Source organism: Elephas maximus, chromosome 5 (genome assembly GCF_024166365.1).
Source record: "Elephas maximus indicus isolate mEleMax1 chromosome 5, mEleMax1 primary haplotype, whole genome shotgun sequence".
NCBI classification, from domain to species: Eukaryota; Metazoa; Chordata; class Mammalia; order Proboscidea; family Elephantidae; genus Elephas; species Elephas maximus.
In genome coordinates this window covers 21,028,884-21,042,604 of record NC_064823.1, presented here as the reverse complement: position 1 = coordinate 21,042,604, position 13,721 = coordinate 21,028,884, and the positions used below count along the sequence as shown (strand labels likewise).

Here is a 13,721-nt window from a genome sequence, read left to right as displayed (position 1 = left end):
AAGTTAAACTTAGTTCTGGAATGAAGAAAATAGGAATGAATTTGGTAGTCGACAGTGAACAGGGAAAGTACAGGGGAATGAGGGAAGTTACCACATCGTGACACAGAGGTTGCTTACTTCATGGTTGGGTATAGGATTAGCCTTATTCATATGACTTCTCTCTAGTTTGTTTCTTTGTTTAGTTTATTTAAATGTACCTTGCATTCTTTTTCTAAATGTGGTAGTCAATATTTTTAGGAATGCCCTACAGGTTTTCAGACATAATAGTAATATTTATCATGTGCATACTTAAAGCACTGCTTAAGGCCTCTTGCATTATAGACATTATTTCATTTAATTCTTTTCACAGCTCTGTGAGGTGGATAGTAGTGATATTCCCATTTTAATTACAAGGAAATTGTGTCTTAGAGGGATTAAAAACCCTTTGCCATTGAGTCAATTCCAATTCATAGCTACACTAGAGCACAAAGTAGAACTGCTCCATAGGGTTTCCAAGGCTGTAATCTTTACAGAAGCAGACTGACACATCTTTCTCCCCTGGAGCAGCTGGTGGGTTCAAACAGTCAACCTTTCCATTGGCAGCCAAGTGGTTAACTGCTGCACCATCAGGGCTCCTAGAGGGATTAAGTGAGACTAAATAACTTGTCTCAGACTATGCCACAAAAAGTGATCTAACTGGGCTTTTGCTATAAACTTTACTTCAGAGCTTCTGTCTTAATATAACTTCAGTTTGTATTGTAATAGAGTATTATGACTAACGTTATCAAGTCGTTGATATCTTCTAAGAATTTTTTTGACAATTATAAGGAACAGTAAAACAAAAGACAAGGTGACAGACTGTTTGTACAGTATATTAGGGATGTATTTTTCAGATGTCTATATCCCTTTAACGTTCTTTGTAAGGTAGTTCCTGAAGGATCATCTGAGTTACTTCTTTCCAGCTAGCCTCTGCTGGGTACCCTGACTCAGGAAGACAGAACTAATAAAGCAAAACATTTTAGACAGCGAATACAAACCTCATAAGCCAAAAGAGAAAATTAATACATAAACACACATACACACAAATATTATAGAATTAATTTCAAAAAACACTAATACTAGCTAGATTTTACTTCTGTTAAATTTATTAAATACTAGTGTTGTAGTGAAGCCTGGTTTCTTTAAGGAGTGTACCTATTCTTAGATCTTTATTAGACCACAAGAATTATTTGAAATCACCTGTATTTTTAAATTTTGTGGACTTTAACCTACATTATATCAGTTGTCTTCAAAGTCTGTGGCATTACAAATTGGAGCTGTAAAATGAGTAGACTTTATTATGGTACAGGACATGTAAACATTAATTTTTATATGTTAAATAAGATGACCAGAATTTATATCAGTTATCAATATGCCTCAGTAAATCAAAACTGTTTTTCATATTATTCATGCCACAGAAGCCCAGGAAATCCTGGAGGAAAATAGCCTAATAACTACAAGACCAATATTTCTTTCCCAATACTAAAAGAAAATTTCTTGTATTTAATAGACTACTAACAACACAACAACATAACCAAATCCATTGCCACTGAGTCAATTCCAACTCATAGCAACCCTATAGGACAGAATAGAGCTGCCCCATAAGGTTTCCAGCGAGCAGCTGGTGGATTTGAATTGCCCAGCGCTTAGCCACTGTGCCACCAGGACTCTGAAACACTAATTAGAAAGCACTATTACAGTTAAGGAGCCCTGGTGGTGCAGTGGTTAGGAGTTCAGCTGCTAACCAAAAGGTCGGCAGTTTGAATCCACCAGCCACTCCTTGGAAACCCTACAGGGCGGTTCTGTTGTTGTTAGGTGCCATTGAGTCAGTTCCAACTCATAGCAACCCTATGTACCACAGAACGAAACACTGCTGGTCCTGCGCCATCTTACAGTCGTTGTTATGCTTGAGCCCATTGTTGCAGCCACTGTGTCAATCCACCTCGTTGAGGGTCTTCCTCTTTTCTGCTGACCCTGTACTCTGTCAAGCATGAAGTTCTTCTCCAGGAACTGATGCTTCCTGACAACATGTCCAAAGTATGTAAGACGCAGTCTCTCCATCCTTGCCTCTAAGGAGCATTCTGGTTGTACATCTTCCAAGACGGATTTGTTCGTTCTTCTGGCAGTCCATGGTATATTCAATATTCTTCGCCAACACCCCAATTCAAAGGCATCAATTCTTCTTTGGTCTCCCTTTTCATTGTCCAGCTTTCACATGCATATGATGCATGCATATGATGTCCTATAGGGTCACTATGAGTCAGAATTGACTTGATGGCAATGGGTTTGTTTTGGTTTTTTGGTTCATTACAGTCAAGAACCACGTCAACATTTGCCTTCCTGATCTTAGATATTTACTCTTTACAGCACATCGGTGGCCTGAAATCCCCCAGATGTGTATGGTGTTAGAAAACTCAACATGCAGATAGAGCTTCTTTCTAAATCTGAATCTCTTACAATTAGTTCGTAACTCCCTTAGACTGTCCTTTCACTTTTACACATCTGGTTGTGTTTTAGATGTGGTATTTGGAGTAATGACAGGGGCTTATTACCATATGGAGACGTTTTCCTTTGTCCTGATATTTCAAGGAAGGATGAGATTTGCTCATTCATCACTTTGCATCATTTGACAGTAAACAGGATTTTTTTCCAGACATATAAACTTATGTACAGTCTGTGCATAGTAATGTTACTGAGAAGCTTGGCCCACATAGATTTTTTAAAGAAGGGAGGAGTAGCCTCGAGTACTTCTTTTAAAATCACAACAATCATATGTTAACGTTGTAAATGATCGTGTGACCAGGAAACCATAGAATATAAACTAAATTTAGTGAATAAATATTAAATGAATCTTTCCAATAGAGAAGAATGGCTCATGGAAGGAAGGATAAAAGGCTCAATGCTTCTTTAGAGTTTATTTCAAATAGTGAAATTTACCAGTTTACGTTTGATGGTACATTACTTTATTAAGGTATTGACAACTTAGTTTTCTAGTGGCTGAAAGGCTTCTTAGCCCTGCAGACAACAAGCATATATTCCTCAGTTTACTGTGAATGTCATCTCATTTTACAGAGTCATTAGTGGTCACAGTGAGTCTGTAACTGTACAGGTTTTAAAACACAAAGGTAAAACAGTCTGTAACTGTACAGGTTTTAAAACACAAAGGTAAAACAGTTTTTTTGTTTTTTTCCCTTTTGCTTTTTTGGGGCCTTGGTGGCACAGTGGTTAAGAGCTCGGCTGCTAACCAAAAAGTCAAAGTTCGAATCCACCAGCCATTTTTGGAAACTCTATGGGGCTTTTTTTTTTTATGGGGCAGTTCTACACTGCCTTTCAGGGTCGCTATGAGTCAAAATTGACTGGACGACAACGGGTTTTTTACTTTTCTTACAGGCAACCCTTAGAAATTATATTTTTGCTTTTGTTTTATGTAATATTTATGTAAGATTACTATTTGAGAAGGATATTTAGATGCATTATCTTTGGAGCACCATTTCTAGTAATGCGAAACATTTACATAAAGCCCAGACAATAGCTAGTTTCTGCTAAAAGACAAAAAAAAAAAGAAAAATTTATTAGCATAAATATTCAGAATTAATAGCATGTAAGTATTATTTATACATGCACATATTTTCTGTTCATTGTATAAATACAAGAGATGGAGAATTAATACTTGCAAGTTCTTAGCATATATATAATAACTAAGATATTAAGTTGAAAGTTAAATCAACTAATGGTTATCAGAAATCATCATATCCATCATATTGTACCATGGGATAGCCCAGTTTTAACAGGTGAGAATAAATGTAGCTCTGTTCCACATTACCTAACATTAAAATGTACTGTTAGTACAACTGAAGCTTGAGGTCGCCTCTGTATGTCCAGTTGTTGAATTGACTCTGACTCACAGTGACACCATGGGTTTCAAACTAGAATGGTGTTCTATAGAGTTCCCAAAGGCTATGACCTTTTGGAAGTAGATTGACCCTTTCTTCTGAGGTCCCTCTAGGTGGACTTGAACTGTCAACCTTTTAGTTAAGAGCCAAGCATGTTAACTTCTTATACCACCCAACGGAATCCTCACTATCCCTGGATGACAAAAATGGTTAACCACTTGACTACTAACCAAAAGACGGGTGGTTCTAATCCACACAGAGATGCCTCGGAAGAAAAGCCTGGTGATGTCCTTCTGAAAGGTCGTAACCATTAAAAACCATGTGGAACCAGTTCTACTCTGAAACACATGGGGTATTCATAAGTTGGAACTGAGTCGGTGGCAACTGGATTGCCTTGAAAACATCAACAACATAGACAATCACAATACATTGAATTTGCATTCAACATTTTTTCCTCACATATTCTGCCCTTGAGCATGAAGATAACAGCTAAATTTCTCCTGTAAATTTAAACTGTAGACTTGCAAAATCTACGGATACCACAGCCTCCTATTATGCATTCATTTTCATCTTGAGCAATTCACATTCTTGATATGCTAAGAATTTACACTTCCTGAAGCACATCTCCTTCTAGCTGTGATAGTGTATGTCAACACAATTAATTGATGGATGTCAAAGCAATGAGATCAGCTCATTCTTCTAAAGAGCTGCTATGACAGTTAACATATGTTAATGAAAAAAGCCTCCTAGTTTTCAAAGGGCCTGGATGCCTTTCTTTGTGCAAGCCCTATCAGTATACTTCTGAGCCTCCGGTGAGGCACTGACAAGTATTGTCAATTGACTTGCAGCATTAATTAAGTTAATGATCCAAGATTTTGTTTCACAGTGCTTTGACACATCAGATTATTTTACTGGGAGCATATAAGAGTAATTCAAACTGCTGTATTCTCTGATAATCACTAGGCCATTAACACTGGGATCTGAGCAGATAGACCTGTGCAGAACAATAACAGAATTTGTTGTTGAGTTCTAATTGGGTCATACATAGAGCATTAACTTTCCAAACCCGAGAAATACGAATTTAAAGCCTTTCTTTTCACTCTAAGTAAAATTATGAAATCCTTCACTCACTCAAAAGAAAAAAGTCCTTTAAAAATAATTTAAATTGCAAAATAATTTAATTTTCAGACTGTGTATTTGAATCTAAATTTATAGTATGGCTTCCTCATAGAAATCACTTATTTTTGCTCAGTTAAATGGAGTTACATTTTTGAATGGTAAATAATTTCCATGCTTTAACACCAACAAATAAGATTTTCATTTTTTTCAAACTGAACGGTAAATTCCTTTATTTCACCCCTAGGAAAAACGTTTAAAACATTCTTGATAATTACCTACTAAAGAAAAATAAGAAAACAGTCTGTTTTAAATTAAAATATTAAATGAAAGGTTGCGTTTGTTTTTCTCTTACCAGTGCCTAATTCTATTGTGGTATTCTCAAAACATCAGATTCTCTTTAATATTTTATTTTAACTTTTTAAAGAACTTCATTGTCAGAATTAATGTTTTCTTAGTTGTCAACTTCTGTTGTTTCTTTAGTCACTGTATGGTTCAATACATGGGTGAATCTTATTTTCCTGAAGAGCTATTGTCACCTTCCTTTTGGATTATCTGCAATATCTTATAGTTTATAATTGAATTAAACTTATGTTTGTGTTAAAATCTCATGTTGTATGGGATAGAAAACTGTTCTAAAAAAATTAGAAAAACGACCTAAATCTCTGTTGTTGTTTAAACTAAGATTCAGAAAGGTAGTCTTTTCCAAACAAGATTGTAAAGAAGGACATAGGTGCACATCATAGGATCAATGATTTGGGTTTTTATAGCTAACAACATTTGTGAGGATGGTGCAGGATCAGGCAGTGGATGTTATTCATAAGGTCGCTCTGAGTCGAAACCAACTTGTCGGCACCTAACCACAGCAACAACATGCTCACATATCTTTTTCTTGATGATCACATATAATGCAATATTTAAGGAAGTATACATGCCCCTCTAAATTCTTATCCTTTGTTCCCCATTTCCCCATTTCCCCATTTCCAGTCTTCAAGAAGTGAAGTTGGTTGTTAGCCCACTAACATGTTTTCATAATACAAGATTATGTTGACCATATCTATAAAGTATATTAATCCAAGTATTTAATGCATGCTACTTTTAACGTAGCTCTAAAATAAAAAGAATAAAAAACAGGGGAAAAAAAAAAAAAAGAAAGTGAGACCTTATTTAGTCCAATAACATGTGAAAATTATGTCTGCTCTTACAGGGGAAAAACTGCAAGGAATTTTTGATGGCAAAGAAATGACCAAAGTCATTGCCAATGTTGTTAGGTGCCGTCAAGTGGATTTCAAATCATAGCAACCTTGTGTGACAGACCGAGTCATCTGTCTGCCTTCTAACCTGTGAACTTGATGGGAACAGATGACTCAGTCTGTCTCCCGCATATAGCAGCTGAGTTATTGGGCAATTGCTGGTGTGGTATTAAGAAAACAAAATTTCCACTTGTCTCAAATTGTTTGTCACAAATTCAACTGGATATCACCAGAGAAAGGAAATTGTCTTCTGTTACTCAGCATTTCTCTGGTGTGATATTTTGCACAGACTTAGCATTGTCATGATAAGTACTCGAATGTAACATAAAACCCCATTGCTGTCGAGTCAATTCTTACTCAGTAACCCTAAAGGACAGAGTAGAACTGTCCCATAGGGTTTCCAAGGAGTGGCTGGTGATTCAAACATGCCGACTGTTTTGGTTAGCAGTTGAGCTCCTAACCACTGCACCACCAGGGCTGCTACCCAATTCCTATGACTCTAGATTGGTAACTTGTTTATTTTCATTTTTCTCCTTAAGATAAAAAGAATTCTGAAATTGTTAGCTCAGTATTTTGCCTTGTAAGGAGGTTCCCAATTTTATTTGCAAAGGAAAGACCATGATGTTTATAACTCTACTATGTACAGAAGTGTTTAGTTAGCAGTGTCATGCGGTCTGACTCACACTTATAATTTCAAACTAGAACAACTATGGCAACGTAGTCAAGCCACGGTAACAGAACCAAACTAAACAAAAATGTTATGTGTGTTTTAAGCATAGTTATTATGATGAAATGGATTATGCATATCCAACATTAGCTTTAGTTGTGCGTTTGTGAATATAAAACTTTCATGCTTTCATTAGACAATTAATTAATAAACGCGTTAGTGCTATTCATGCTGGGAGTTAGAAAATAGCTTGACAGAGACAAACTCTACAGAAGAATTAAAATCCTCCTGTCAATGAATGGAATAAACAAGGAACTCTGTAACTTCTCACTGGTTCTTAGAATTGGAACTCTAGAGACTAATTTAAAAAAATACGTTAAATTACTATAAGAAAATAAAGTTAGCAAAGACTGACATATTAAAGCACATATATATCTAATTAAACCAACAAAGGCACAACAACATCATAGATATGGCTAGTCTTTACCATAAATTTGCCAGTCGGTCTTAGCTTTATAGAACTTGCATGTGGGAGAAGAAGACCTGTATTAGTCTGTGCCATAGTTTTACAATTTTTTGAACAAAACATTAGCCTCCAAGGGCCTTTTATTCCTCATTTGTGAAATGTAAATATTTTCTGTTGTGTGGGTTAACTTTCCTACTAAAATGTAGACACTGTGGGTCAAACACATGTCTGGCACATATTGGGCGCTCAGTCAATATTGGTTGATTGAATTTAACAAGATGATATATGAGAGAAGTCTTCGTAAACTAAAAAATGTGCTAGTTAAATATTTGAAGAAAAGACAAAGTGTCCATAATCTGTAGTTCAGAATAAATTCTAATAAATATTTGAAAATATATTTGATGTGTTTTTTACATATCATTGTGTTTCACAACAGATATGTATGAGATAAAGGTATTTCTTGAGAATGAAATGATCGTAGTTTGACAAATGAACTAACTGAAATTGATATTAGTGTGGGAAGAAAATCTGTAGAGTGAAAAGAATACTGAAAAGTTTTAACTTTCTATCTATAAGATCTGAAGGATGAAGGAACACATTTCAGTGAAAACATTTAAATATGCTCACAAGTTGTCATTTCCCTGTACACTGTTTTTCATTTGAAGATGTTTATATAAATTATTTTATATTATAAAGTTCATTATGCACATTGTTACAATAGGAAGACTAAGTAAGATTTTGATCTCAAAGATGCCATTCCATTTTCCTCATGTCAAGATATGATCCCTCAGGAAAGACTTGTACATATGGTTATGTAGCAATGGAGTTAATATATTTATATGTAAATTATAATTTTAAGGAATTCGATGCTTTTCAGGGAAAATGTGTGAATCTTCGGTCAATTACTGTGAATGCAACCCCTGTTTTAATGGTGGTTCCTGCCAAAGTGGTGTTGACTCCTACTATTGCCATTGTCCATTTGGTGAGTATCGTTTAGTTGTTGATGTAAAAATATGAATTTATTTGTCAAACGGTTTAACAGTTGTGTTTTCCTGTGGCTACTAGTGATTAAGAAAATGTTAATTGTTTTACGTGGGAGGTGTTAGTAATATAAATTCTTATGGGTTTAACATTTTTAAAGTTAATTATGGAAAACTCATTGAATATATTGCTTTGCTCCTTATAAAAAAAAAAAAAGAAAGAAATAATCAACTCATGGTAATTGAATGAATTGAATGTAGTCTCCCCAGGACATTTCCACTCATGTATTTATGGATGTCTTCAATTTTTTTTTTTTTTTCAATTTAGCTTGTGTGTGTTGTGTGCTGTGGAGTCAACTCTGACTCCTGGCGACCTTACGTGACAGAGTAGAACTACCCCATATGGTTTCCTAGGCTGAAATCTTTCCGGGACCAGATTGCCATTACCAGGTCTTTTCTCCCTCAGAGCCGCTGGTGGATTTGAACAGCTAATCTATCAGTTGGCAGCCAAGCACTTAACCATTGCACTACCAGGGCTCCTTAGGTATCACTCCTTATTTCAAAATTTTAAGAATTATCAGTTGCAAGTGTGTTTTTGTTTTTGATTTTGTTTTGTTTTACATTAACTCAACTACTTCGATTAGAAGGATTTAGTTTCAAGACACTGTGGTTTTTATGACTGGCTCTTTCTAGGATAGATAGCTTAACTAATCAAAATTCAGGCCTATATGTTCATTTGAGGAAGAAAGTTGTTAAAAAGAACTTTTTCATACACATATATTTCACACATATACATACTGAGCTATTGACCTAAGTCAAGTGAGCTAACAGATTCCTTCCAGGTCTCAGCCAAATATTACTCAACACTGAGCTAGCCAAGGACTGTGAGAAGCTTTGGTTGAAGCTTTTATTTTTAACTTGGTTTGTTTTGTAAGTTTGTGATCATTCCATTTACTTAAAGGTTGCTTTGCTTCACCGCATAATATCCATATCCAGATGTCCTGAAGTAGTTAGAGGCCCTGTCCCTCTCCTTAAGCAAGAGAAGAGAAGGATATCTTTCTAGTCTTCCCTTGAGCATATTTCTAGGATAAATGGACCTGCAAAGTGAAGCTTATTTTGTAGAAGAGAATAGAACTTAAAAGGAATTTGAGATATATAGTAACTAATAAGATTTGCTAGGTGTTATCCATTTTCAAATAATTCCTTGACTACATCTGTTTTTTTTTTTTTAATTTGTTTGAATTAAGCACAGAATTGATAGAATAATAAAGACTAACAGAACATAAAGGAACCTAATTTTAAGTCATGCATTATACCAATGGTTCTGAAGCCCAGAAATTGAATGACTTGTCCAAGGTCAAAAAGTCAACTCAAAATGAAAAAAAATACCCCATGATGAGGTAATGACTGGAATACACATTTTATTTTCCCTCCAGTATGTCTTTCATGGTACCCCTCTTTTAAAAAATTATTTTGAGATTCTCACCAACGATACCCATGAAGCAGCGAAAAGTAGATCAAGTTCAGAATAACCACAGATTTAGATGGCCTATAACTCCTTTATTTCAAAGATTCCTTATGATCCTAAATGGTGCTGCTGTGTACAGATATCCGCAGTCAGGTTTCATGGCTTAACGTGTTTTGGAATCAAAGATAAGTGGGTTGGGATGGAAAATGGATTTACAAGTGACTCAACAGAGGTGTTTACATTTTTTAGGGATTCCTTTGCATTCCAGTTACAAATTATGGGCATTTAATAAAAAGGATAGCAAATAGGGGCAAATCGCTGCTGCAGTTTAGCTGATACTACAGTCATTGCCTACTGGGGGAGGTGTTTGGGGGTTGAAATGGGCCTTCCACTTACCCAGCCAGATATCCCGAGGAAAAGTGAAATAGCACAACAGTGTGAATTAAAATAGAGGCAGATTACATGTAGTTTGCACTGCATATCTCTCTCCCTATTCCATCCAGTGGCAAAGACAAAAAAAAAAAAAAATTTATACTTAGACATTGTTAGTTAACAACATAATCACTTAAGAAACAAAAATACCTTGAAACGACAGTACATAATTTGAGATCAGAGACAGAATTAAAAACATTTTCCTTCTCAAACTAATCTGGGAGGGAAGCATGCAAATAAAATGGCAGAGGAATGCCCCCAACAAATACCGTAGGTAGTGACATATGCATCCTATATGAAACAAATTTTAACTAGAATTCTGTAGTTGAAAAAACTTTGGTACTATTTACCTTCTGATCAGTGGAAGATTTGCTGCTTGGATTTTAAAAAAAGATTTTTTTTTTAATTCTTTACAAAAAATGTAAAGTGCTTCAGATTTTATAAAGACAGCCTGGATAATGATCACTTGTTAGAAGTGCTTCCATATTGTTAATAGATATATGTGTCAACAGTATCCCTTATTCCTTTATTTACTTTGAACTTTATGTAGATTTATTTCACAGCATTCTATTTAGAGGGTGGTTTTAACATCCCCTTTAAATTTTATTATTATTTCTCAAAGAAGAAAAATTACCTTTTGGTGAAACAATAATAAAAACTCTTAGGAGAAAAAAATCCATCGAGAAACATTTTCAAGGTTGAGAATACAGTATCAATTTAATGAAAATATAAAACATCTTTTCCGTATCTGTGTAATTTTTACAAATACTGATACTCAAATTTTAAGTGTATTTCATGTTGTTAGTTGTTGTTAGGTGCCATCCAGTTGGTTTCTACTCATAGCGACCCTATCTATGTACACCAGAGGAAACACTGCCAGGTCCGCGCCATCCTCACAATCGTTGTTATGCTTGAGCCCTTTGTTGCAGCCACTGTGTTAAACCATCTCATCAAGGGTCTTCCTTTTTTTCACCGACCCTCTACTTTACCAAGCACGATGTCCTTCTCCAGGACTGGTCCCTCCTGATAACATGTGCAAAGTACATGAGACAAAGTCTATCCTTGCTTCTAATGAGCATTCCAGCTGCACTTCTTCCAAGACAGATTTGTTCGCTCTTCTGGAATTTCATGGTATATTCAATATTCTTTGTCAATACCGTAATTCAAAAGCATCAATTCTTCTTCAGTCTTCTTTATTCATTGTCCAGCTTTCACATGCATATAAGGTGATGGAAAACACTATGGCTTGGGTCAGGAGCACCATAGTATTTAAAGTGACATCTTTGCTTTTTAACACTTTAAAGAGATTTTCATAGGTTAATTAAATTTTAACCAGGAAAAATATGAGAGAACACATAGTATAAATTCTTCTATTTCATCTGTATACTTTATCTTTGCCTTGCCTTTAACTTCAGTTAAAGTTTTTAAAAATAAACAATGTATAGAACATGTATAATAAGTGTATAAAATATACATTATTTATCATAGATAAACATAAATTTAATAAAACAATTTTATAAATTTTGTATATGTAAATTTTACAAAACAAATACAAATATGAAACAAATATATTAATATAAATTATATTTTTATAATATATATGATATATATAATATATATTATTCCTTTGCCTTTGCTTTAACTTCAGTTAAAGATTTGAAATAGATGTACATAATGCCTAGTCTCTTTCCATAAGCCACCTAAGCATAATTATAACCTTGGAAAATAAACTAATCTTAATGACATAAAATAAGAATGTATTTTTCGTTAGCAATATCTCAGCCATGACATTGTGATGATCACTGTAAGGTTCAGATTAAAAGGAAAACACAAATGACACAAGCTTTTGTCAAGGTTATAGACCATTTTGAAGAAAATTTGGATATAAATTGTGTTGTAGTCAAGACAACTAGACAATCAGTAAATTTGGGGTCATATTTTGGCTCTGTCTCCCTTGGTTCTGTGACCTTGGGCAAGTGTAAATTTTCTGGAAAATGAGGGCATTTGTTCCTTTAGCTGAACAATTCCCTGATTCTAAATATAATGCATTTACAAGAGATGTACGGCCAAAATTAAGGAATGAAACCTTCGCGAGTTAATAAGAATCACGATGTATTGGCTTGGGTTAACTTTCCAATCATTTGACACAGTCGACTAATATTTGTGGGAAAAGAATTTTGGCATAGTACTGTAACATCAATAAAACTCATTTTTCAAATTTGAAAAGAAACCAGCACAAACAAATGGAAATGCCGGATTTCAGAAAAACAGAAAGCAATTTTTTTAAGTAGTCTGCCATAAATCATAGCCACAGAGGGTATAAAGCAAGAAAGATAAAAACTTAAAACAATCATTTTCTTCCTTAAAAGCAGTGATTAAAAAAAAAAAAAAAAAAAAACCTGTTGTCATCGAGTTAATTCCAACGCATAGCACTGATTTCCTTCCCTAAGTCTGTGGCTGTTGAAAATACCATTAGTATGGGCACAGATTTTTTAAAAGTCACAGCAAAGTTTGTATCCCTCAATGAAAATAAAAATTCTGTTTTTAAAGATTATACATTGTGAGGAAATGTTCTCAGTTGAAAATTCTAGCATATCAAAACTAAAAAGATTGACAAACTGGTTTTGGAATTTTTGAATAAAGAAAACCATTCAGAAGTACTGCATTCCCGTTAAGTCTGTAATTTCTGGAAATGGGACATATATAGAAATGTTCCCTAATTGACTAAAGAAAAACAGTCACATCAGTTTGTCATGTCTGTGATATTCACGAAAGATAATCATTTCATCCTATTTCAATTTTAGTTTCAATGGTATTCTTTGGGAAATTAAAAAAAAAGTTGTTAAAATCATGACTCATTATTGTGACTTTAAAAAAAAATAATTTAATCCAAGTTATCTAGAACAATGTCCCTGGATTTTGATTTGTTTATTTGTCAATTTTCCCATCTACAGGTGTCTTTGGAAAACACTGCGAGCTGAATAGCTATGGATTTGAGGAGTTATCATACATGGAGTTTCCCAGCTTGGATCCCAATAACAACTATATTTATGTTAAATTTGCAACCATTAAAAGTCATGCTTTACTGCTTTACAACTATGACAACCAGACAGGAGACCGGGCTGAGTTTTTAGCCCTTGAAATTGCTGAAGAGAGACTAAGATTCTCCTATAATATAGGCAGTGGTACATATAAACTCACCACAATGAAGAAGGTATCAGATGGACATTTTCACACTGCAATTGCCCGGAGAGCAGGAATGGTAAAGCATTTAATTCAAAATTAAACCTCATCTCATTGTTGTTTATCCTGCCATTTAGCCTTTCAAGTAAAGCATGAATTGGGATGCAAATAGAGTTACATTATGTGTATTCATTATTTTGCCAAATTTGGCAAAAATTGTTGTTTTTCTTGTGGTTGTTGTTGGC

At 34.6% G+C, this 13,721-nt stretch overlaps 1 protein-coding gene across 1 annotated transcript in view; it reads left to right on the top strand.

The window, feature by feature from the left end:
• The window catches only part of FAT4 (FAT atypical cadherin 4), a 203,075-nt gene that overhangs the window by 169,118 nt on the left and 20,236 nt on the right, over window positions 1-13,721 (top strand). Inside the window, exons 10-11 of the mRNA XM_049885365.1 lie at window positions 8,291-8,395; window positions 13,248-13,555. Of these exons, the coding sequence (XP_049741322.1) occupies window positions 8,291-8,395; window positions 13,248-13,555 (413 nt within the window). The remainder of the gene's footprint in view (window positions 1-8,290; window positions 8,396-13,247; window positions 13,556-13,721) is intronic.